Source organism: Ursus arctos, unplaced genomic scaffold (assembly GCF_023065955.2).
Source record: "Ursus arctos isolate Adak ecotype North America unplaced genomic scaffold, UrsArc2.0 scaffold_15, whole genome shotgun sequence".
Lineage (NCBI taxonomy): Eukaryota > Metazoa > Chordata > Mammalia > Carnivora > Ursidae > Ursus > Ursus arctos.
Genome location: NW_026622819.1, coordinates 295,076 through 318,228, shown reverse-complemented (window position 1 = coordinate 318,228; position 23,153 = coordinate 295,076). Strand labels below are relative to the sequence as shown.

Here is a 23,153-nt window from a genome sequence, read left to right as displayed (position 1 = left end):
CGGGGAACCCCAGCTCGGGGAGTCCACCCCTCGCATAGTAAGCAGTAAGCATCTTCCATCTCCCGAGGGAAGAGTCCACCTCCTTCCCCAAGTCTGCTCACTCCAAACACAAGGCGAGAGGCAGCCCAGGGAAGGGTGGCGCCCACGCGAATGTGCCAGGGTGTGTGGCGCCCACAGTGGACCGCCGCCCCACGGTGAGCACGCACAACGATGCAAGAGGTTCTGGGCGCCTGTGAAACGGTGTAACCAGGCGCTACAGGCGGGCACGGGTGTGTAGCCAAACAGAAGGACAGCTGTGCAGACGCCGTCACTCGGAACGGGCAGAGAACGCTCTCGCTGTGTGTCCATACCTGCGGCTTTACGCAAGAGCGTCTCAGGACAGGCTCACAAGAAACTGCAAGTGGATGCCAGTGACTGGGCGGGAGGGACCTGCTGGGGGTCTGGTTCTGAATCAGATGAACATGAGACCTCTTTAAAACATCAATAAACAAAATGAATTACTTTATAATAAATGCCTCCAAAGCTCATTATCTCACACCCTGTTGTTGGAACAAAAACATAACAAAAGCAGGAAAGTTCGCTCCCTCGCCCCAGGTGGTCAAGCACACAGAACATGGTGTGCACAGCTGTGTCGTGAGGGTTTTCCTTCCTTACTGCACACGGCAGTGTGTTCACCAGAACGATCCTGTCCAGCACATGGCAGCAGGGCTCCATTCCGCCCCCGCCCCGCCCTGGGCCCTCCACCTCGTCCGGGGCGCACTCAGCTGCCTCCTGTCCCACTCTTCGCCTGCACAGCTGGGGAGGCCCACGGCAGCCACGTGACTGACTCAGGTGACAAACCCACTTTCCAAAGTCCAGCCCCTCAAGCCCCTGCTGCCCCCCCCCAGGGGGTGATGGCTACATCCCTGCAACCTCACAGAACCCTGCAGCCACCAGGGTCCAGGAGGGCAGCCTGGGTCGCAGAAACACAGGCCCACACACAGTCAGCACTGAGTTCTGCATCACACACACAGAGCCCCGCACACACGTGCTCAGACTCACTGGGAGCTGTGTTACACACACACACGCACACACACAGAACCCCAGCTGACGGTGGGACGTGCTGTAGGACCCCCACTGGAGGAGGCAGAGGAGCCCCTGGGCGCCCCAGGGCAGCTGCAAAACCCCGTAATTCCCGCCACCACTGCAGACTTCACACCTGGTGTCCTGGACACCCCTGGGCCAGTACAGAGGCCGTGTCCAGGGCTCGAGGGCCACCAGTTCCCCTCCCTGCCTGTAGGCTTCCCGCGTACTCTGTCCATCACGAGTGGTGTGTCCTCGTGAGGACAGGCTTTCACCAGGGCAGAGAGGGGATCTGGTGCTCACCAAAAATCATGCTGACATCTCAGGCCCTCGTGTTGACTTCTGGCCAAAAGGTGTCACTCAGCTCTGACCTCGCCTTCTAACCAAAGTTAGGAAAACAGTCCAAAGCCATTAAGGCTGCAGTGGATTTCCAGCTGTGCAGAGAGCCTGCAGCTCACCTGCCAGCCCCAGACCCTGGTTCTGCTGCTGCTGCTGCTGCTGCGAGCCCCTCCACTCATCAGGAGGACTCGGCAAAACCTCTTCCTCACTCACTTTGGTCCTAAAGTTCACTCCTTTCAATGAAAACACAAATACCTTCCCCCTTCCAAACGAACGATCAGCAAAAACAGAAGACGTGATACTTTACTGTTTCTGAATGGGCTTCCTTCTTTTCCTTCCAGCATACATGCACTCCCCTGGTGGGATCATCATCTCTGGCCCTAAAAGAGAAAGGGAGCATAAAGTTGGTTATGTTGAAGAGGCCCCAGTGCCCACACAGCTCCCCAAACCACCAAAGTCTGCTGTGCTAATCGAGGAGTCAACGCTGACCCCACACTGGGGTCCCACTCCTCCATCACCAACTGAACAAGATGACCCACAAAGCCTGCCAGTGTGAACCACTCACACCCTGTCTCACTCAGCAGGAAGACGCCGAAGGGCCCAGTGAGGACACACAGCCCTGGCCATGACATCTCCCCTTTGACCAGCAACGTCATGGTCCCCAAGCCTGGCCTGAGGACCCGAGTCACTACACTCATACAGAGAACAGCCCTGTGCTCTTACAGTTGGTTCAGAAAGCTTACGGTAGATAAATATCCTGAGCCTGTGCTCAGAAAGTAGAAGCCATTCTATGGGCATCCACGAGCAGTACACACAGCTAAGGTACCAAAGAGCAGTTTGCTGCATCAGCGTTCTGGCGGGGCTGTTCCTCTGGCAGGGGCCGCGTGCACCCTCTCTTGGTGGTGTTTGTGGTGGGTCTTCTTCCTCTTCCCAACCCTCCCCTTTATGGCCCTGTACTTCTGAGCCAACAGGCTTCCTCTTTCGTATGTAAAATCTCCCACTCAACTCCATAGTGCTGGACTTCTACTTTAGCCGCTAACTCACAGCTGCAGCGAGCCCAGCTGAACACACCCACCGGCCTCCACCCACAGTGCTGGACGTGGCACCTGTATCTAACAGGAGGTCCCCAAGGAGGAGCCCAGGGTCTGTGCCCTGAGGCCGGTCGGCTCACCCATCACCTTGGGGAGGGCATCAAAATCTTGATCTTTGCATGCAGTGAGGATATATGAGCCCCCACAAACATCCTGCAGACCAAGTAGTGACCACTCATTGCCAGGCACTGGGCCAACAGACTTGGAGCGGAGGTTAGGAGCCCTCACCTGGCCTCAAGAAGAGGTGGAACCAACACACAACATCCACCCTGTGTGTGAAGTGCCATGAGAATATCGGAAATGTGTCATAAAAGTGCTTTAAATATAAGAAACACACTTTGAATATGAAGACATAGTAGGTAAAGTGAGTGGATAAGAAAACGTATGCCGTGCAAACAGTGATCCAAAGAAGCCGAGGTAGTTATGTGAGTATCAGACAAAGCAGACTGAAGAAAAAGGAGCATAATCAGGGACAACAACATTCCTTTCTCAGGAATCAAAGAACAAGTAAACCAAAAATCAGGAAGGATTTAGAATATCCAAACAATAACAGACTTGAACTGATTGACATTTCTAGAGCACTCCACTCAAAAACAGCAGAATACGCATTCTTTGCACATGGAACATTCATCAAGATAGACCAAACTCTGGGACTTAGAACAATCCTCAACAAATTTAAAAGAATAGAAATCATACAAAGTGTCTTTTGTGACAATGATGGGATTAAACTAGAAAGATACATGGAAAATGCCCAGGTATTTGGAAGGCAACCCACTTCTAAATATCCACGGGTCAAAGAGAAAGTCTCAAAAATGTAAAGTACTTTAAACTGAATGAAAACGAAAACACAACATATCAGATTTTGTGGGACACAGCTGAGCAATACTTTGATGGAAACTGATATTATTAAGCATTTATATTAGAAAAAAAGTAAAAGATCTCAAATAGTCTAAACTTACACTCTAAGTAACTAGAAAAAGAGAAAATAAATCCAAATCAAGCAGAAGATGGAAATAATAAAGAAGAAAAATCAGTGAAACTTAAAACAGAAAAATAGAGAAAAATCGATGAACCAAAAGTTGGTTCTATATAAAGATCAACAAAATTGATAAACCTCTAGCCAGACTGATCAAGAAATCGAGAAGACACAAATGACCAGTATCAGGAATGAAAGAGGGGTCATCACTACAGATCCCGCAGACATTAGAAAGAAAATAAGAGCATACAACTATGAACTTACCTGTGTCCCCCCAAAATCCATATGTTGAAGCCCTAATCCTCCATTGGGGTTGGGGCCTTTAAGGAAGTGATTAAGGTTAAATGAGGTCACAAAAGTGGAGCCCTAGGGTGGCTCAGTCGGTTAAGCATCTGCCTTTGCTCAGATCATGATCCCAGGGTTCTGGGATCGAGTTCTGAATTGGGCTCCTTGCTCAGCAGGGAGCCTGCTTTTTTCCCTCTGCCTGCGCCTCCCCCTACTTGTGTTTGCTCTCTCTCTCTGACAATTAAAAAATAAATAAAATCTTAAAGATTTAAAAAATAAATAAATAAATAAATAAATAAATAAAAGCGGAGCCCTGATCTATTTAGAACTGTTGCCCTTATAAGAAGAGGAAGAGACACCAGGGCTCTCTTCACCATGTGTACAGAGTCGTTGCAAACCAAGAAGAGAGCTCTCAGTGGAAACCAAATCAGCAGTGCTGGGGAAGGTCGTCGAGAAGACATGACCGCCAGTTGACCTGTGAGCTGCAGCCAGGTACTCAGAAGTTCTTCCCCCCTTCGCCTCTCCTTGGATGTGGGCTCCACTTGCCTTTCCCGCTCCCAGTGGGTGCTCCAAGGACACAGTCTTGACACGTGCGTGATAAATGTGACTGAGCCTAGTTGAGGCCTCTTTATAGACTTCTGAGAGATGGCCGGAGGGTACTGGATCCACTCATCTTTCCACCACCTAAGACAAGCCTTTACATGTAATTTCTCTTGCTTATTAAAACTGTCACCTACCAACCTGGAGTGACCACCTCTTTCTTGGTCTTCCCCTGCCCTCCACAAAAAGGGGCCAGTTTCAGATCACACCTGGGAAGTACCTGAGGAGCTTTCAAAACCAAGCAGACACCTGTGTCTTGGACTTCCCGCCTCCAGAACCATGACAGATAAACGTGTGCTGTTTAAGCCCCAGTATGGTCTTTTGTTGTGGTAGCCCAAGCACCCTGAGACAAATACTATCCCCACAAATCCAGTAATTTAGATGAAATGGACCAATTCCTTAAAAGACACAAACTGCCAAATTCACTCAAGAAAACAACTGTTTGGTCCTATATCTATTTCAACAATAAAAAAACAAAACAAAACAAAAAACACCTAGGCCCACATGGTTTCACTGGTAAATTCTACCATTTTAAGAAAAACATAATAATACTGATTCTCTGCAATTTCTGGAAGAAAATTGAAAATGAAATTGAAAATTGACAACTCATAAGTTCAGCAGCACCCTGATCCAAAAACCAGACATTTCAAGAAAACTACAAACCAATATCCACCATGACATAGACACAAGCATCCTCAATCAGATATGAGCAAGTGAATCCAGCAATATGAATAGGGCAGAACCCCATCGCAGGTGAGGTCATCCCAGAATTCAAGGCTGCTTCAACGTCCAAACATTGGTCATTGCACTTCGCTACATTAATAAACTAACGAGAAAATACATATGACCAACACCTACATGCAAAGAAGTATTTGACAAAAAAAGTATTTGAAGGGAGCTTAATTACCGTGATAAAGGGCATCTACAGAAATGCCTACGCTAGCGTCACACCTAACGGTAAAGACCGAGCTCCTCCCCTGAGATCACAGGCACTTCATCCCCCTTCCCACTCAGCACCACGTGTGTGCCCTTGTCAGGGCAATAAGATGCGGAAAAGCAACGCCATAACATTGGGGAAGAAGAGACAGACAACACGATTGTACATACAGAAAATTCCAGAAAGTTTACTACCAAACAAGTCTCTTATAGTAATTGAGTTCAGCAAGGTCAAAGGGTAAAAGGACAGTATACAAAAGTCAAGTGTGTTTCTGTAGACTAGCCATGAACAATCAGAACACAGATTTTTAAAAAGCAGTACCATTTACAATATCACCAAAATAAAAATGAAATACTGAAGTATTTCAAGACGTTTACTATGTGTATAACTGGGGCTCCAAAGAATAGGAGGTGACAGAAAAAACAATAAACAGTAGAAATGTGTCCAAACATGAAAACTGTAAACTTACAGATTTAAGAAGATCAATACAACAGCTAAATCGTGGAAGGAGCCGAGATGCCCTTCAACAGATGACTGGATTAAGAAGCTGTGGTCCATATATACAATGGAATATTACTCAGCCATCAGAAAGAACGAGTTCTCAACATTCGCTGCAACATGGACGGCACTGGAGGAGATAATGCTTAGTGAAATAAGTCAAGCAGAGAAAGACAACTATCATATGATTTCTCTCATCTATGGAACATAAGAACTAGGAAGATTGGTAGGGGAAGAAAGGGGGGGTAATCAGAAGGGGGAATGAAGCATGAGAGACTATGGACCCTGAGAAACAAACTGAGGGCTACAGAGGGGAGGGGGGTGGGGGAATGGGATAGGCTGGTGATGGGTAGTAAGGAGGGCACGTATTGCATGGTGCACTGGGTGTTATACGCAACTAATGAATCATCGAACTTTGCATCAGAAACCAGGGATGTACTGTATGGTGACTAACATAATATAATAAAAAAAACATTAAAAAAAATAAAAATAAATAAAAAGCCAAATGAATTTAAAAAAAAAAAAGATCAATAAACTCCAAGCACAGAAACATTAAATTACAGCAAGGCCAATCGTAATCAAATTGCTTATAGCCAGGGATATATAGAACAACCCTAAAAGCCACCAGAGAACACAGCCACTGGGTGCAGAGAAACAAAGGTAAGTATGACAGCGGGCCACCTCGTCAGAGACGTGCAGGGACAGCGGGGCTACGTCTTAAATACCCCACACCCTGTCAACATAGCTTTCGAAACTGAAGGCTGGAGACTTTTTCAGACACACAAAAGCTGAACTTGCTCACCAGCTGACCCACGGTGTAAGAAATGTGAAAGGGTGTGTGTCTTTAGGCCAAAGGAAAGTGATACCAGATGGTAACATGGGTCCACAAAATGGGACAGGAGGCTCAGGAGACAGTACAAACCCTAGGTCTGTTCGTACTGTTTAAATGTCTTTAGAAGATAGCTGTTTAAACAACAATGACCACCACGTATCGTGGGGTTTGTAACACATGTGGAGGTCAGGGGTATGGCAACTATAGCACGTAGGCGAGGAGGGGGAGACATCAGGGCCGAGCGGAAGGTTCCCACACGTTCACTAAGTGGAGTAACGGTACTCAAAAGTTGTGCCAAGTATGCACTTATTGCCTCCAGGATCCAAACCCACCTGTCCTTGCCTCCTCTGCGTGAACGCAAGCCTTTCTTCCTCATAGTACACAGTGTGGCACCTGCCACCAGAGGGCCCAGGAGGGACTTCGCAGCAGTAAGAAGCTTCTGATCGCAGGGTTCAGATTTTTCTTTGTTCCTGCTCCCCACCACCAGAGGCCGAGAATTCAGTGACCTTCTCCACCATCCAGGGGGCGGAACCATACCCTCTCCAAAGAGGTCTGAACCCCAGCTTTGGGGAGGGATCCCCATTTCTAAGTGCACTCTTCCGGCACGTTCCACCAGCCCCGGAGTACCCTTCAGAGTCCTCTTTTCACCTTTAAGGTCAATCCACTGTTATAGTTAATACTTTCTTATAAAAGTCTCTCAATTCAAACAGAAAATTAAGCTAAAAATACAAAAAGCTGATTTAAGTCCCCATATTTCAGAGTTATGTACTAAAACAATGACACACCAGGGGTTTGCTCCTATGTAACTGGGGAGCAGAGTGCAGTCTAAATGAAACAGGATCATTTAATATTAATAGCTGCCCATCTATGCTGGCTGAAGAATAAGTTGGGCTCATTATAAAATTCTCTTCACTTTTGTTAAAGATCTGAAATTTTCCATAATAACAAGTTTAAAACAAACAGCATTAAAAAGAGGCAAAATGTGGCATAAGAAGAGACACACTGTGATGCCAAGGCCACTCGATGGGGAAAGAAGAATGTCCTCATCAAACAGCCACACTGCACGTCCACATGCAAGAGAATGAGGCTGTTCCCTGCCTCACTACGTATGAAAAAAATAACCAAAATTAGTTAAAGACCTCAGTGTAAGACGTAAAATTATAAAATTCTCAAGGAAAACATAGGGCTATATCTTCATGATCTTAAATTTGGCAAAAGATTCTTAGATATGTCACCAAAGGCACAAATGAGAAAATAAAAATAAATAAATCAGACTCCATCATATTTAAAAACCTGTGCTTCAGAGGACACCATCAAGTCATCGAACAGGAGAAAACATCTGCAAATTATGCATCTGATAAGTGTACTATTCAGGACATATAAAAACTCTTAGAACTCAACAACAAGCGAACAGCCCAAGTAAAAATGGGCAAAGGACTTGAACAGATATTTTCTCCAAAGAAAACACGAATGGTCAACAGACACATGGAAAGATGCTTCACGTCATTAATCACTAGGGAAATGTAATCAAACCCACAACGAGATAGCATTTCACACCCACCAGGACGGCTATCAACAAAATAAAGGGAAAATGACAAATGTGGGTGAGGGTGTGAAGCTGGGACCTGTGGTGCTGGTGCAGATGGAAAATGGTGCAGCTGCCGTGGGGACAACGTGGCAGATCCTCGGAGTTAGACACGGGGGCACCCAGCAATTCCACTCCTGGGTGTGTGCCCAAGAGAACGGAAAACACACATTCAGACAGAATCGGGCACCAAACACGCACAGCATCACTACTCACAACAGCCACAAAGCAGAAACAGCCCCAAAGCCCGTCGACTGGTGAACAGGTAAACAAAGTGCGGTCTGTGCCCACAGCGGAGTATTTCTCAGCCACGAGAAGGACCGGGCTCTGATGCACGCGGCCGCACGAAGGCGTGCTGTACGCAAGGAGGCAGACCCAAAGCTCCCGCGTTGGCTCCAAACCTGTGAAACGACCAGAATAGCCAAGTGCATAGACAGCAAGTAGAGCAGTGGTTGCCAGGGCCAGGAAGGAAGGAATGGGGAATGACTGTTGCCTGGACGGAGAGTTTCTGTCGGGGGGAAGAAAATGTTTTGGAACTAGGCAGAGGTGGTAGGTGCCCAACTCTGGTGATACACTAAATAAATGTACCGAATGGTGCGTGTTTAAATGGTTAATTTCAGCTTATGTGAATTTTATCTCCATGAAAAGCACAGAACACAAATTTATGTATAAATACAGGTGAAGTTTCTGGAGCGGCGAGAAAGACAGAGAATAGTACGGGAGAAGTGGATGGAGCAGACTGAAAATGCTGAGGGCATTCTGCACAGACGAGCAGACAGTGGGTGCAGCTGCGGGCCCTGGGGGTAGAGGCGGGTTCCCAGCTGACGGGGATGGCGTGAGTAGCGATGCTATGATCCTGCCTGAATGTATGTTTTCAGTTCTCCTGGGCATACACCCAGGAGTCAAGAACAGGAGAGTTCTGGAGCGTGGCTGCAGGCTGGAGCCGAATCGATGGAGGAATGCATCGGCCCTCTCAGCCTCGTCCTGTGCTACGGCCACCACGGCTGCACTTCTCTGGGAAGCCACGTCGGACCCTCAGTGGCTGGAGGCCTGCGTGCAAAGCCGTCCCAGGGCTGGCGCCAGCCTAGGCCAGGGAAGTTTCCCTGCACCCCGTGAGGAGCCAGGCACTTAGCAACCTACGGTCACCCATGAGGTCAAAGGTGAAGGAGATCCTGTCCCCAGCACCACCATTCCCCAAATGAGCCCTGAGTCTGGAGCAGGGATGGTGTAGGGTGGGGGGAAAGGACAGAGAAGATGAGGAGGGGGCCAGGGACACTCCTGTACAGGGTGGAGATGACCGCCTCACTACCCTTCACCCAAAGCTCTCTTCCTCCAAGCAGGAGCCGGGACAGGACCTAGGCTCCAAGGCGTGCCCACTCCCCAGCCTCGCACACTGTCTGCCTGCCCCACAGAGCCATGTCTCCCTTGGGGTCTCCATCTCAGTGCTCAGAACAGCCCTAAAAACACAGGTTACGGTAAAAAGTACCAAGGGCAGATAAATACTCTCCAGGTTCCCCCACTGGCGTGTGTGCAGAAGAGATCAAAGGAGCTGCCCATCGACCCACACACACGCCACCACAGACCTTGCTGAAAAACCACAGCGTGGGGCTCCATCTGTGCTGACGTTTCTGCCCTGGGAACCCTCTATATAGGTGGGTATTACGGCAGTACGTTGCTCCATTTTCCTAAATACCTGTTCATTCTCCTCAAAAAGGTGAAGCCTCCACTGAATTAGACCGAACTCCTTGAAGAAATGCCCGTCTGAGGCCAGACACAGGTCTTTGCCTCAGATGCAGGTGGCAGATGACTTGTGGGAAATTGGGGGCAGGAGACCCTCCACACGGGGCTCCTGTGGCCTGTGGCTGGCCTGGGCCAGGGTCTCTCCTGCAGCCATGGGCAGTGCTGGGCTGGGAAGCAGACAGGGGCCTGGGCACCAGAGGGGAACACGCAGGTGTGAGCTGGGCCCATAAGGGTGGTTTGTGGGCCTCCCATCCCTGCGAAGCTCTACGTTTGGGTTTCTCAGAGAAACATGAGCTTTTGTGTAAGAATCTTTCTCTGGGGCACCTGAGTGGCTCAGTTGGTTAAGTGACTGACTCTTGATCTCAGCTCAGGTCCTGATCTCAAGGTCATGAGTGTAAGCCCCCCATGGGGCTCCACACTGGGCGTGGAGCATCTTTGCATGGGCACGCACTGCTGTAGGACCACACTGGGAGTCTGAGTCCAAACTCCAGCAGTTAGCTGCCTCAAAGTCCTAACCCATAAACAAAGTGAATGCCAGCCGCGGGCTGCTGGAGGGCTGCAGCATGACGCAGCTTCCCCTGCTAGGGCCGCCCTGCCTGCTAGCCACTCACCACCAAGGGCAGCCTGCATATCACCACAGGGTTTCCTCCTAATGGCCGGTGCTAGGACCGCCACCACATGGGGCTCCCTCCCAGGGGCCTGTAGGAGCCAGGCATGATCCCTAATGGCGGACATCAGGGGGAGGCTGTCCAGGCTTAAGGGCCCACCTCTACCAGAGGCGGTCTGGAGAGTGCCCTTGGTGAGTCAGCTGCTGACCAGGCCAGAAATTCAGGTACACAACTTTCAAGGACCCAAGGCTTGGGGACAGATGTGCCAGGCACACACTCAGGCGCTGAGCCCCTCAAGGCCCCGCTGTGGTTGGTCAAACAGAGGCCACATTTAAGTCATAGGGGCTACCCTCCCGCCAACAATGCCACGATGATACTGGGGCAGCCAAAGCTGAAGGCCCACTGGGCACTTCCAAAGCACCAACCCCTGGAAAGAGACAGGAGGAAGGACTCAAGGAAAGAGCTGCCCAAGGCCTTTGACCTCTGACCCTGACCAGTCACCTGCCCCCGTGAGTGGCCCCTTCCCCAACGGGAGTCACAGTGGGACACTAGGGTCACTCACGCTCTCTGGGGCCACTCGAATTAGGACTTTTGAGGCGGAAAAAAACTTTCTTGGTGCCGCTAACCGAAACCGAGCGAATTCCTGGAACGCAGGCCCTTCCGCTCTTCCCAAGTGTGAGAACCGAGCCGGGGGCTCCCTGCCCGGAAGGAGGGCGCCGGGCCGTGCCGCCCCCGCTCCGGGCCCCCACGCTGGCACTCCTCCACCGGCTGCCCTGGGACGGCTCGGGGGGCCAGCGCGAAGCCCTAGGCAGCATCTGCCCCAGAAGCTTCTGAAAGAAACCGGACCCAGAGCAAGATGAGCCCAGCTGCCCCAGCGCGGTCGGTCACGGGCAGAAGCTTGCGGGGAGGGACAAACGGAGGGGCCGTGAGCGCTGGAAGTGGACCGGCTTCCCTCCGAAGTCCCGTGTTAGTCTTAGGTGAGAAACCACCCGTCGGACCCCAGGGCCTTGCGCGAGGATGGGTGGGAGGGCGGCTCCGCACAAGGGTCTCGGTGGCGGAGCGGGGCCGGCGGAGCGCGCCCGGGGCACTTACCCGGGGCGGCGGGGCGCGGAGGCTCAGGCGCACCCGCGGGAGGAGCCGGCCCGGGCCGGGAGCTGTGGCGGCGCGGCTGCCGGCGCTCGCATCTCGGGGACCGCGGCGGCTGCGGCCGCGGAAGGACGGCCCCACCCCGGCACGCGAGCCCGCCCCGCCCCGGGGCCGACCGAACCCGGGCGGCGGCAGGGGGCGCGCGCGCGCATCCCCGCCCCGGCCCGCTCCGCGCCGCCCTCCCGGGTCCGCGTGCGCCGCGGTGGGGTCGCGCCGTGCGCCCGTCGCGTCCCCGAGGTCTCTCCAAGAGTCTGTCCGGTCCGGGGGGCCTTAGGCCCCTCGAGGCCCCTGTGCTCCGGGCAGGCACCCAGGCCCTCTATTCCTCGCCGCCAGGCACGCGCCCGCACCCACCCGCGCCGGGGGCGGCCGAGCGCGCACCTGCCCGCGGTGCAGAGAGACGCGGCCCAGGCTCCCGTCGCGCGGGGTCCCGGCGCTCCGATCCAATAGGTGATGTAAGGGTAGAGTCTCCCGCCCCTGCCCGCTTCAGTGCGGTTGTTGCGGGAATCAAAAGGAGCAAAGGTTTTACGGACTCTAAAATACTGGTGTAACACCTGCACCCTGAGCTTCCCGGAAAGGCCCAGCCCCGGACCCCTCAGGGCCCCCCAGAGCCGTGCGCGGGCTCGTGCCTGAGGCGCGGTCTTCCCTAACCCTCCCCTCCCTGCACCTCTGGCGGCCGCTCCTTCTCTAACACGCTGAGGGTCTTTGGGACGCTCCCCTGCTCCATCAGGCGTCCTGACTTTGAACCACCCCGACGCCCAGTGAGCCTGGCCTCACAACCTGAGGTCTCCGCCCAACGCCTGAGGGGCCCCCAGCGACCCCGGCCAGCTCCAGCGCCACAGTCCTCACTCAGTCCTCACTGGGGCCTCCATGGGGTCGCCCGTCCCCCATCCCACGTCCATCCCATGTCCAGGCCCTGGCTGGTCTCCAGGATCAGCCCTTCATCCAAGCCCCATCACGCATCCCGCAGCTGGTCCTGGAGGGGCTCCCGCGCCCGCCCCCACAATCGCAGCCAAGGGTATTGCTCCAGGCCCCCACCAGGCTCTGAGCAAAATCCTGTCTCCCCAGAAGTCCCCAATATCCTTCCCTTCCTGGACTCACTGATGGGCTCTGAGTGAGCAAGACTGTGTGCCTCAGGACCTTTGCACTCGCCATCCTCTTCCCTCGCCGCTGGGAAATGCTCTTCTCCCGATACTCACAGGGGAGCAACCTGTTCTGGTGTCCTCAGAAAGGAGACCCACCCCAAACCAAGGCCACCGCTGTCCATCACCTCTGCCGGCTCCGTCTTTCCTGGTGCACACTGCACCTGAAATTACAGCAGGGTAACAGGTAAACTCCCCAGGTCTGTTCACCTCTGTCCAGGAAAAACACAGTGCCTACCGCAGAGCAGGGGTTCAAAACTGTTGGCGGAGTAAAGGGTTTCACAGCACCTTCTAAATGGAGCAACTCGCAGCTGCACTGCAATATGTTGTATGTTGTAAGTAGCATCAGTAGTTGCATCTCGGTCCAACTTTTGTAATGTGCACTATGCACAGAGAAGGTTTGGGTGAATAACTGAGGTTATAGATGAACTTCAATTTCTTTTTTTTTATTTTTTTAAAAAGATTTTATTTACTTATTTGAGAGAGAGCGAGCAAGCATGAGCAGGGGTGGGGGTGGGAGAGAGAGAGGGGGAGGGACAAGCAGACGCCCCACTGAGGAGGGAGCCCCACAAGGGGCTCCATCCCAGGACCCTGAGATCATGGCCTGAACCAAAGGCAGACATTTAACAGACTGAGCCACCCAGGTGCCCCTTCAATTAACATTTAAAATTTCTACAATTCCTGCACATTTTTGCAAAAAGCATGTAGTACTTTTGTACTTTTTTTTGGTAATTCTTTTGGTTATTGTTAAATAAAATAAGCACGTGTATGATTTCCAGGAAGGGCGGACACATCTTGCAGAGGTAAGGTGGGGGGACCCTAGGACCCAGGAATGTGGACGGGACACCTGGTGGGTCCCCCCACCCCAGGTCTGGAGCTCTGTAGTAAAAGCTGGCACTCCCCATGCATGGGAAGACAGCACCTCACATCCCAGGGACCCCCTCACTGTTCAGGCACTTGTCACACCCACCCACAAGGACTGGCAGGAGTGAGACACTTCATTACTAGTTCCTGGGGCAGGACCGGCACAGGCGATGCTGCATGGTCCCTGGTGCAGAAGAAAACCAGTGTCCAGCTTCCCCTTCTTCCCTGAAACTGCCCTTGATGGCCTAAGCCACCCACCTCCCAAGCAGTCCATGCTTATGAAGAGTGCACAGCAAAGACCACCCAGGCTCTGCCAGTGACCAGGAACTGTCATCAGCCTTGTACCTGGCTACAGCCCCGTAGCTGACCCACTCTGGGGGCAGAAAAGGGCGGGGGGGAGAAGAGAGCCAAGAGAGCCACAGTTTATTTCCTGACATATTTACTGTAATTTATTTCCTTTCTTCTACAGTCTCTCCCCACCCCACCCCACCCCAACTCCGCCAGCCCCAACTAAACATGACTCATTTGCTTGGTTTTCTTTGAAACTACTGTTGTCCTCCACATCCTTCAGCAGCTCTGAAATGAGCCTTCCACGGGGTTCCACAGGTGAGGTTGCACCCCACGTGGGCAGACCTGCCACTGCCCGCTCATCCCGGCTTCCCTGGACCCATCCTCCTGTAGTTCTGTGTCCCGAATCCCAGCCCTTACTGTTGGTTTTCTCGCCTGTTTCCTGGCACATATCCTCCAGGATAACCCTGAGTTTCCTAGTTAAAGGAATGCAGGAGGAAAATGTTGTGAAATCTTTGTCTCCTGTTACAGCTAGTGACAGAATTCGAGGTGGAAACAACCTTCCCTCCACACGTCTGCGGAGCGTGTGCCAGTCTCCTGCTGGACAGCTGGCCCCTCCCTGAGTCCAGGAGCTCCTCTGGGACGGTGAGGGTCTCCTTGTCCCTGGGCTCTGATGGTCCTCACACAGCCTTATCCATCGGCAGCATCCTCCCAACTAGCCCTACCTCCTTTGGTTCTAAAAAATGCCCCCCCCCTTCAAAATTTCCGTCCCTAGAGTTTTCTCTGTTCTCTACCTTTTCCCCTTCCAGATATTCTATTTTTAATTTCCAAGAATTATCTCTCATTCTGCATTCTCATAGAATTGGGTATTTTTTAAGTGGCTGCAGTACCCTCGGTCATCTCTGAGATGCTGGCTGTAAATCGTCCAGGTTCTGAGATGTTTCTTCTGGTTCCTGAGGTCCTTATTTTACAAATGTCAGGTGAACTTTGCTGCACCTCATCCAAGACTGGGGGCTGCCCTAAACAGGCCTGTTCTGGATGCTGGGTTTCTCCGGCTTCCCGCCCTGGGGTGGAGCGGCCTGCCCTGCAGGCAGCCGTCCCTGTCCTCCTGCCCATGCCCTCCTGTACCACCCTGCACTTCTCCCTGGAACTTGGGGCCAGGCTTCTCCTGGGCCACAAGACCCTGAAGCTTTGTTTCCCTCTCTGGTTCTTTGTATTGTTTGCAGGCAATTTCAAGAGGAAATTTGCTACCTGAAAACCCTCTGAATTGTGAGCAGCTAGTTTGATCCTTTTTTCAACAAGGTGAGGCCCAGTCTGGCTGTCCTGGAGTGTCATCTGGTGGGAAGCCTGGACAGGTCAGCTGTGCCCTCTGTGCTCCCTCACATCCCTGCATGAACAGGGCGAGGTCCAGGGTGCCCTCCATCCGAAATGAAGTCTAACCACCACTTATCATGTGAACTTGGCCAAATTATGGGCCCTCTATCGGTCTTCATTTTCTGACCCGTAAAACAGAGAACTACAGACAAATGGAACAGAGAGCCCGGAAATTAACCCTCATATATATGGCTAATGATGTTTGACAAGGGTGCCAAGACCATTCAGTGGGGAAAGGATAGTCTTCCCAGCCAATGGTGGTGGGAGAAATGGATGTGCACATGAGAGAATAACGTTGAACCCTTACCTAACACCATACGCAAAAATTCAAAACAGATCAAAGACCTGAAATGAGAGAGAAAACGCTAAGAAGAAAACACAGGGGAAAAGCCTCATGACATTGACATCTCTCCAGACAACACACAAAAAGGTGCTCCAATCACTCGTCATCAGGGAAATGGGACCCCGCCTCACACCCATGAGGATGACCATTCCCAAGCTACTGGCGAGCGTGTGGAGAAATTAGTGGCCTTGTGCACTGTGGGGAGCAGTGTAGACGGGTGCAGCTGCCGTCAACTGAACAGAACTACCGCGTGGGCCACCTCTCTGGGGACACAAGCAGGCTTCGGACAAACGACTGAAAGCACTGGCTTGAAGAGGCAGTCGTGCACCCACGGCCACAGCAGCACCACTCAACCACCAAAGGTGGAAGCAAACCGGTGTCTGTGAGCAGATGAATGGGTGAGCAGAATGCGGTGTATCCACACACTGGAGTCATTATTCAGCCGAGAAAGGAAGGAAATCCTGACACTTGCTACAACAGAGAATCCTCGAAAACAAGCACAGAAAGACAGATACTGTACCCCCACTGATACGAGGTCCCTCGAGGAGCCAATCCACAAAGGTGAAGCACGACGGTGGGCACCAGGGGCTGGGCGTTAGTGTTTCATGGGACAGAGCTTCAGTCTGGGAGGATGAGAAATTACTGGCGATGGATGGTGGTGATGGTTGCACTGCACTGTGAACGTGCTTAGCGCCACTGAACTGTACTCTTAAAACTAGTTAAAAAGGTAAATTTTACGCTATATATATTTTAACACCTATACACACAAGACGGAAGAATCCCCAGTTTTACCCACTTATTCACCAGGTATATATGGTCCAGCTGTAGAGGCAGACATGGGCCAGATTCCTAGCCTCTAATCTCGTGAGGTCAGACATCGATCAAGGCATCACATACACACTCACGCTTATTCACATGTGCACCCATGAGTACGTACTCTGCACTGAAATGCTAAGGACAAGTGCTGTGGACGCCAGGCTGCTCCCGGACCCACCTCTGATGGGTGGTGTGCCGGTGACGGATGAGCAGGGCAGCCCCTCCACCTGAGGGGTTCAGGCGATGGAAGGACCCACGGAGAGGGGGCTCAGCCACACAGCAGGCAGAGCACATCTGACTCTGCTCCACATGCAGCCCCAACCCTCCCCGCGTGAGGGTAACAGCCTCCATCTCTGTCCACCCAGCAGAGACAGCCCTCCCTCTGTCCCCAGAGCCCCACCCGCTCTCCTCCTCAACCAGGCTCATCTGGCCTGAGACAGGTGGCCCTCCTAGCTGCCTGAGTTGACTTTAGTGGTGACCACAACTATGCCCACAGGTCAGGCCTTCGTGACTATCCTGGTATCATTTTCTTCATCAAGAAACCAAGGTCTGAAGCCGGGTGAGACTCCGGGCGTCTTGAGCAGGTTCAATCTTCCTGTAAGTCAAATTAAAAGCTGGGTCATTAACACACCATTCAAATGGCAAGAGCGGGAGTGTGTGAGAGCAGGTGACCAGGGGCCCAGGGATGGGAACAGGGAACGAGGGCCGGGGGGATGAAGGGTGAAGGATGAGGAACAGGGCACACGGGGACAGGGAATAAGTGATCAGGTACTGTAGGCTGCTGGGGCAGCTGGCCTGGCCTGCCTCACTGAGTCCAGCTGCCCCAGAGGTGCTCAGCCTTCCCCATCCCAAACACCTGTGTCTCAGTGGACCCAGGGCACAGCTTGGGCAAAGTAACAAATGAAAAGCTGCCCAAATCAGTCTTTGCTCACAACTTTCCAGGGCAGTTGTTGCTGCCCTCAGACTGTAAGCCCCACCTGCTCCGGTTTCTCTCTTGCTTCTGTTAATTCCATACTGGTGTGTCCTTGGGGTCACACTCCAGATGAGGCACCCAGGGCCGGTGTCCCTCCATGGTGTGACTGCACTGCCCCCGTGTGGCTGAATGAGAGCTCTTGGGGCTGCACTGGGCTCCCAGCCAGGCATCCATGCGGGTGCCGCCTGCTCAAGGGAGTGCGTCCTTATGTTTTTGCATGCTTTGCGCAGGCAGCCTGGGCAGGGCTGGGATTCAGGAAGGTTTGCTCCCGGGCCTTCAAGTAGCCTGGGCTCCCCAGTGGACCCCCAACCTCTTAAGCCCACCTGCCTCTGGGGCCTTCCAGAAACATAGCCATGTACCCACCCTCACCAAGACACCATAGCCCTGACTGGCTGCCCAAGTCCCCCACTGACCACCATCTCCCAAACTGCCCACTCCTCATTGCGCTTCCACTGACCAAACCCTTGGCTCCCACTGGGAGGGCTGCTGCCACACATCTGAGTGTACCTGTAGCACACACGAGTGTACCACACACTTGAGACTATCTGTATCATACCTGAGTGTCTGTATCCCACACCCGAGAACATCAATACCCCACACCTGAGTGTATCTACACCACACACTTGGGGCACCTGGTGGCGCAGTTGGTTAAGCATCTGACTCTTGGTTTTGGCTCAGGTTATGATCTCAGGGTTATGGGATTGAGCCCCGCATCCAGCTCTGTGCTGAGCATGGAGTCTGCTTGAGACTCTTTTCCTCTGCCCCTTCGCCCTGTGCTTTCTCTAAAATAAACACACCTTTTAAAATATATTTATATCATACCTGAGTACCTGAAGCACACACCTGAGCACAGCTGCGTCACGTACCTAAGAGTATCTGTACTACACACGTGAGAATGTCATACTTGTCTATACCACACACCCGACTACCTGTACCATACCCATCTACATCTACATGCATGTACCACAGACATAAGCGTATCTCTAACCAGTTTATACTACACCTGAGTATCTCTACACCTGAGAATATCTGTGCCACATTGTGCATCTGTACTAACGTATGCCTATCTGTACCCTGCATCTGAGTGTTACTTGTACCACAACTGAGTGTGTCTGTACCACACACGAGAACATTAGTACCACATAGAGCATATCATACACACGTGCATCCATGCCACACACCTGAGTGCATCTGTCCACACACGAGAACATCTGTACTACAGTGGAGCGTACCACACACGTGCATCCATGCCACACACCTGAGTGCGTCTGTTCCACACACGAGAACATCTGTACCGCAGCGGAGTGTATCACATGTGTGCATCCATGCCACACACCTGAGTGTGTCTGTTCTACACATGAGAACATCTGTACCACAGCGGAGTGTATCACACACGTGCATCCTTACCACACACCTGAGTGCGTCTGTTCCACACACGAGAACATCTGTACCACAGCGGAGTGTACCACACACGTGCATCCATGCCACACACCTGAGTGCGTCTGTTCCACACACGAGAACATCTGTACCACAGCGGTGTATCACACACGTGCATCCTTACCACACACCTGAGTGCGTCTGTTCCACACACGAGAACATCTGTACCACAGCGGAGTGTATCACACGTGTGCATCCTTACCACACACCTGAGTGCGTCTGCTCCACACACGAGAACATCTGTACCACAGCAGAGTGTATCACACACGTGCATCCATGCCACACACCTGAGTGTGTCTGTTCCACACACGAGAACATCTGTACCACAGCAGAGTGTATCACACACGTGCATCCTTACCACACACCTGAGTGCGTCTGTTCCACACACGAGAACATCTGTACCACAGCAGAGTGTATCACACACGTGCATCCTTACCACACACCTGAGTGCGTCTGTTCCACACACGAGAACATCTGTACCACAGTGGAGCATACCACACACGTGCATCCTTACCACACACCTGAGTGCGTCTGTTCCACACACGAGATCATCTGTACCACAGCGGAGTGTATCACACGTGTGCATCCTTACCACACACCTGAGTGTGTCTGTTCCACACACAAGAACATCTGTACCACAGTGGAGCGTACCACACACGTGCATCCATGCCACACACCTGAGTGCGTCTGTTCCACACACGAGAACATCTGTACCACAGCAGAGTGTATCACACACGTGCATCCTTACCACACACCTGAGTGTGTCTGTTCCACACACGAGAACATCTGTACCACAGCGGAGTGTATCACACGTGTGCATCCTTACCACACACCTGAGTGCGTCTGTTCCACACACGAGAACATCTGTACCACAGTGGAGCGTACCACACACGTGCATCCTTACCACACACCTGAGTGCGTCTGTTCCACACACGAGAACATCTGTACCACAGCGGAGTGTATCACACACGTGCATCCTTACCACACACCTGAGTGCGTCTGTTCCACACACGAGAACATCTGTACCACAGCGGAGTGTATCACACACGTGCATCCTTACCACACACCTGAGTGCGTCTGTTCCACACACGAGAACATCTGTACCACAGCTGAGTGTATCACACACGTGCATCCTTACCACACACCTGAGTGCGTCTGTTCCACACACGAGAACATCTGTACCACAGCGGAGTGTATCACACGTGTGCATCCTTACCACACACCTGAGTGCGTCTGTTCCACACACGAGAACATCTGTACCACAGCGGAGTGTATCACACGTGTGCATCCTTACCACACACCTGAGTGCGTCTGTTCCACACACGAGAACATCTGTACCACAGCGGAGTGTATCACACGTGTGCATCCTTACCACACACCTGAGTGCGTCTGCTCCACACACGAGAACATCTGTACCACAGTGGAGCGTACCACACACGTGCATCCTTACCACACACCTGAGTGCGTCTGTTCCACACACGAGAACATCTGTACCACAGCGGAGTGTATCACACGTCTGCATCCTTACCACACACCTGAGTGCGTCTGTTCCACACACAAGAACATCTGTACCACAGTGGAGCGTACCACACACGTGCATCCATGCCACACACCTGAGTGCGTCTGTTCCACACACGAGAACATCTGTACCACAGCAGAGTGTATCACACACGTGCATCCATGCCACACACCTGAGTGCGTCTGTTCCACACACGAGAACATCTGTACCACAGCGGAGTGTATCACACACGTGCATCCTTACCACACACCTGAGTGTGTCTGTTCCACACACAAGAACATCTGTACCACAGTGGAGCGTACCACACACGTGCATCCATGCCACACACCTGAGTGCGTCTGTTCCACACACGAGAACATCTGTACCACAGCAGAGTGTATCACACACGTGCATCCTTACCACACACCTGAGTGTGTCTGTTCCACACACAAGAACATCTGTACCACAGTGGAGCGTACCACACACGTGCATCCATGCCACACACCTGAGTGCGTCTGTTCCACACACGAGAACATCTGTACCACAGCAGAGTGTATCACACACGTGCATCCTTACCACACACCTGAGTGTGTCTGTTCCACACACGAGAACATCTGTACCACAGCGGAGTGTATCACACGTGTGCATCCTTACCACACACCTGAGTGCGTCTGTTCCACACACGAGAACATCTGTACCACAGTGGAGCGTACCACACACGTGCATCCTTACCACACACCTGAGTGCGTCTGTTCCACACACGAGAACATCTGTACCACAGCGGAGTGTATCACACACGTGCATTCTTACCACACACCTGAGTGCGTCTGTTCCACACACGAGAACATCTGTACCACAGCGGAGTGTATCACACACGTGCATCCTTACCACACACCTGAGTGCGTCTGTTCCACACACGAGAACATCTGTACCACAGCGGAGTGTATCACACACGTGCATCCTTACCACACACCTGAGTGCGTCTGTTCCACACACGAGAACATCTGTACCACAGCGGAGTGTATCACACGTGTGCATCCTTACCACACACCTGAGTGCGTCTGTTCCACACACAAGAACATCTGTACCACAGCGGAGTGTATCACACACGTGCATCCTTACCACACACCTGAGTGCGTCTGTTCCACACACGAGAACATCTGTACCACAGCGGAGTGTATCACACGTGTGCATCCTTACCACACACCTGAGTGTGTCTGTTCCACACACAAGAACATCTGTACCACAGCGGAGCGTACCACACACGTGCATCCATGCCACACACCTGAGTGCGTCTGTTCCACACATGAGAACATCTGTACCACAGCGGAGTGTATCACACACATGTGCATCCATGCCACACACCTGAGTGCGTCTGTTCCACACACGAGATCATCTGTACCACAGCGGAGTGTATCACACGTGTGCATCCTTACCACACACCTGAGTGTGTCTGTTCCACACACAAGAACATCTGTACCACAGTGGAGTGTATCACACACACGTGCATCCATGCCACACACCTGAGTGCGTCTGTTCCACACATGAGAACATCTGTACCACAGCGGAGTGTATCACACACACGTGCATCCATGCCACACACCTGAGTGCGTCTGTTCCACACACGAGATCATCTGTACCACAGCGGAGTGTATCACACGTGTGCATCCTTACCACACACCTGAGTGTGTCTGTTCCACACACAAGAACATCTGTACCACAGTGGAGTGTATCACACACACGTGCATCCATGCCACACACCTGAGTGCGTCTGTTCCACACACGAGAACATCTGTACCACAGCGGAGTGTATCACACGTGTGCATCCTTACCACACACCTGAGTGTGTCTGTTCCACACACAAGAACATCTGTACCACAGTGGAGTGTATCACACACACGTGCATCCATGCCACACACCTGAGTGCGTCTGTTCCACACACGAGAACATCTGTACCACAGCGGAGTGTATCACACGTGTGCATCCTTACCACACACCTGAGTGCGTCTGTTCCACACACGAGAACATCTGTACCACAGTGGAGCGTACTACACACGTGCATCCATGCCACACACCTCAGTGCGTCTGTTCCACACACGAGAACATCTGTACCACAGCAGAGTGTATCACACACACGTGCATCCATGCCACACACCTGAGTGCGTCTGTTCCACACACGAGAACATCTGTACCACAGCGGAGTGTATCACACGTGTGCATCCTTACCACACACCTGAGTGTGTCTGTTCCACACACAAGAACATCTGTACCACAGTGGAGTGTATCACACACACGTGCATCCATGCCACACACCTGAGTGCGTCTGTTCCACACACGAGAACATCTGTACCACAGCGGAGTGTATCACACGTGTGCATCCTTACCACACACCTGAGTGCGTCTGTTCCACACACGAGAACATCTGTACCACAGTGGAGCGTACTACACACGTGCATCCATGCCACACACCTGAGTGCGTCTGTTCCACACACGAGAACATCTGTACCACAGCAGAGTGTATCACACACACGTGCATCCATGCCACACACCTGAGTGCGTCTGTTCCACACACGAGAACATCTGTACCACAGCAGAGTGTATCACACACGTGCATCCTTACCACACACCTGAGTGCGTCTGTTCCACACACGAGAACATCTGTACCACAGCGGAGTGTATCACACACGTGCATCCTTACCACACACCTGAGTGCGTCTGTTCC

At 52.2% G+C, this 23,153-nt stretch overlaps 1 protein-coding gene across 3 annotated transcripts in view; it reads right to left on the bottom strand.

Moving 5' to 3' along the window:
• AHRR (aryl hydrocarbon receptor repressor) overlaps nucleotides 1-18,848 on the bottom strand; it is an 89,537-nt gene extending 70,689 nt beyond the window's left edge. Inside the window, exons 1-2 of one of the 3 annotated variants that reach the window (XM_044386976.3) lie at nucleotides 16,228-18,848; nucleotides 1,709-1,781 (exon numbers count right to left, since the gene is read on the bottom strand). In XM_044386976.3, the coding sequence (XP_044242911.3) occupies nucleotides 1,709-1,773 (65 nt within the window). In that variant the 5' untranslated portion in view covers nucleotides 1,774-1,781; nucleotides 16,228-18,848. The other 2 variants (XM_044386975.3, XM_057312138.1) reach the window with 2 other exon arrangements.
• Between the last annotated feature and the right edge of the window lie 4,305 nt (nucleotides 18,849-23,153).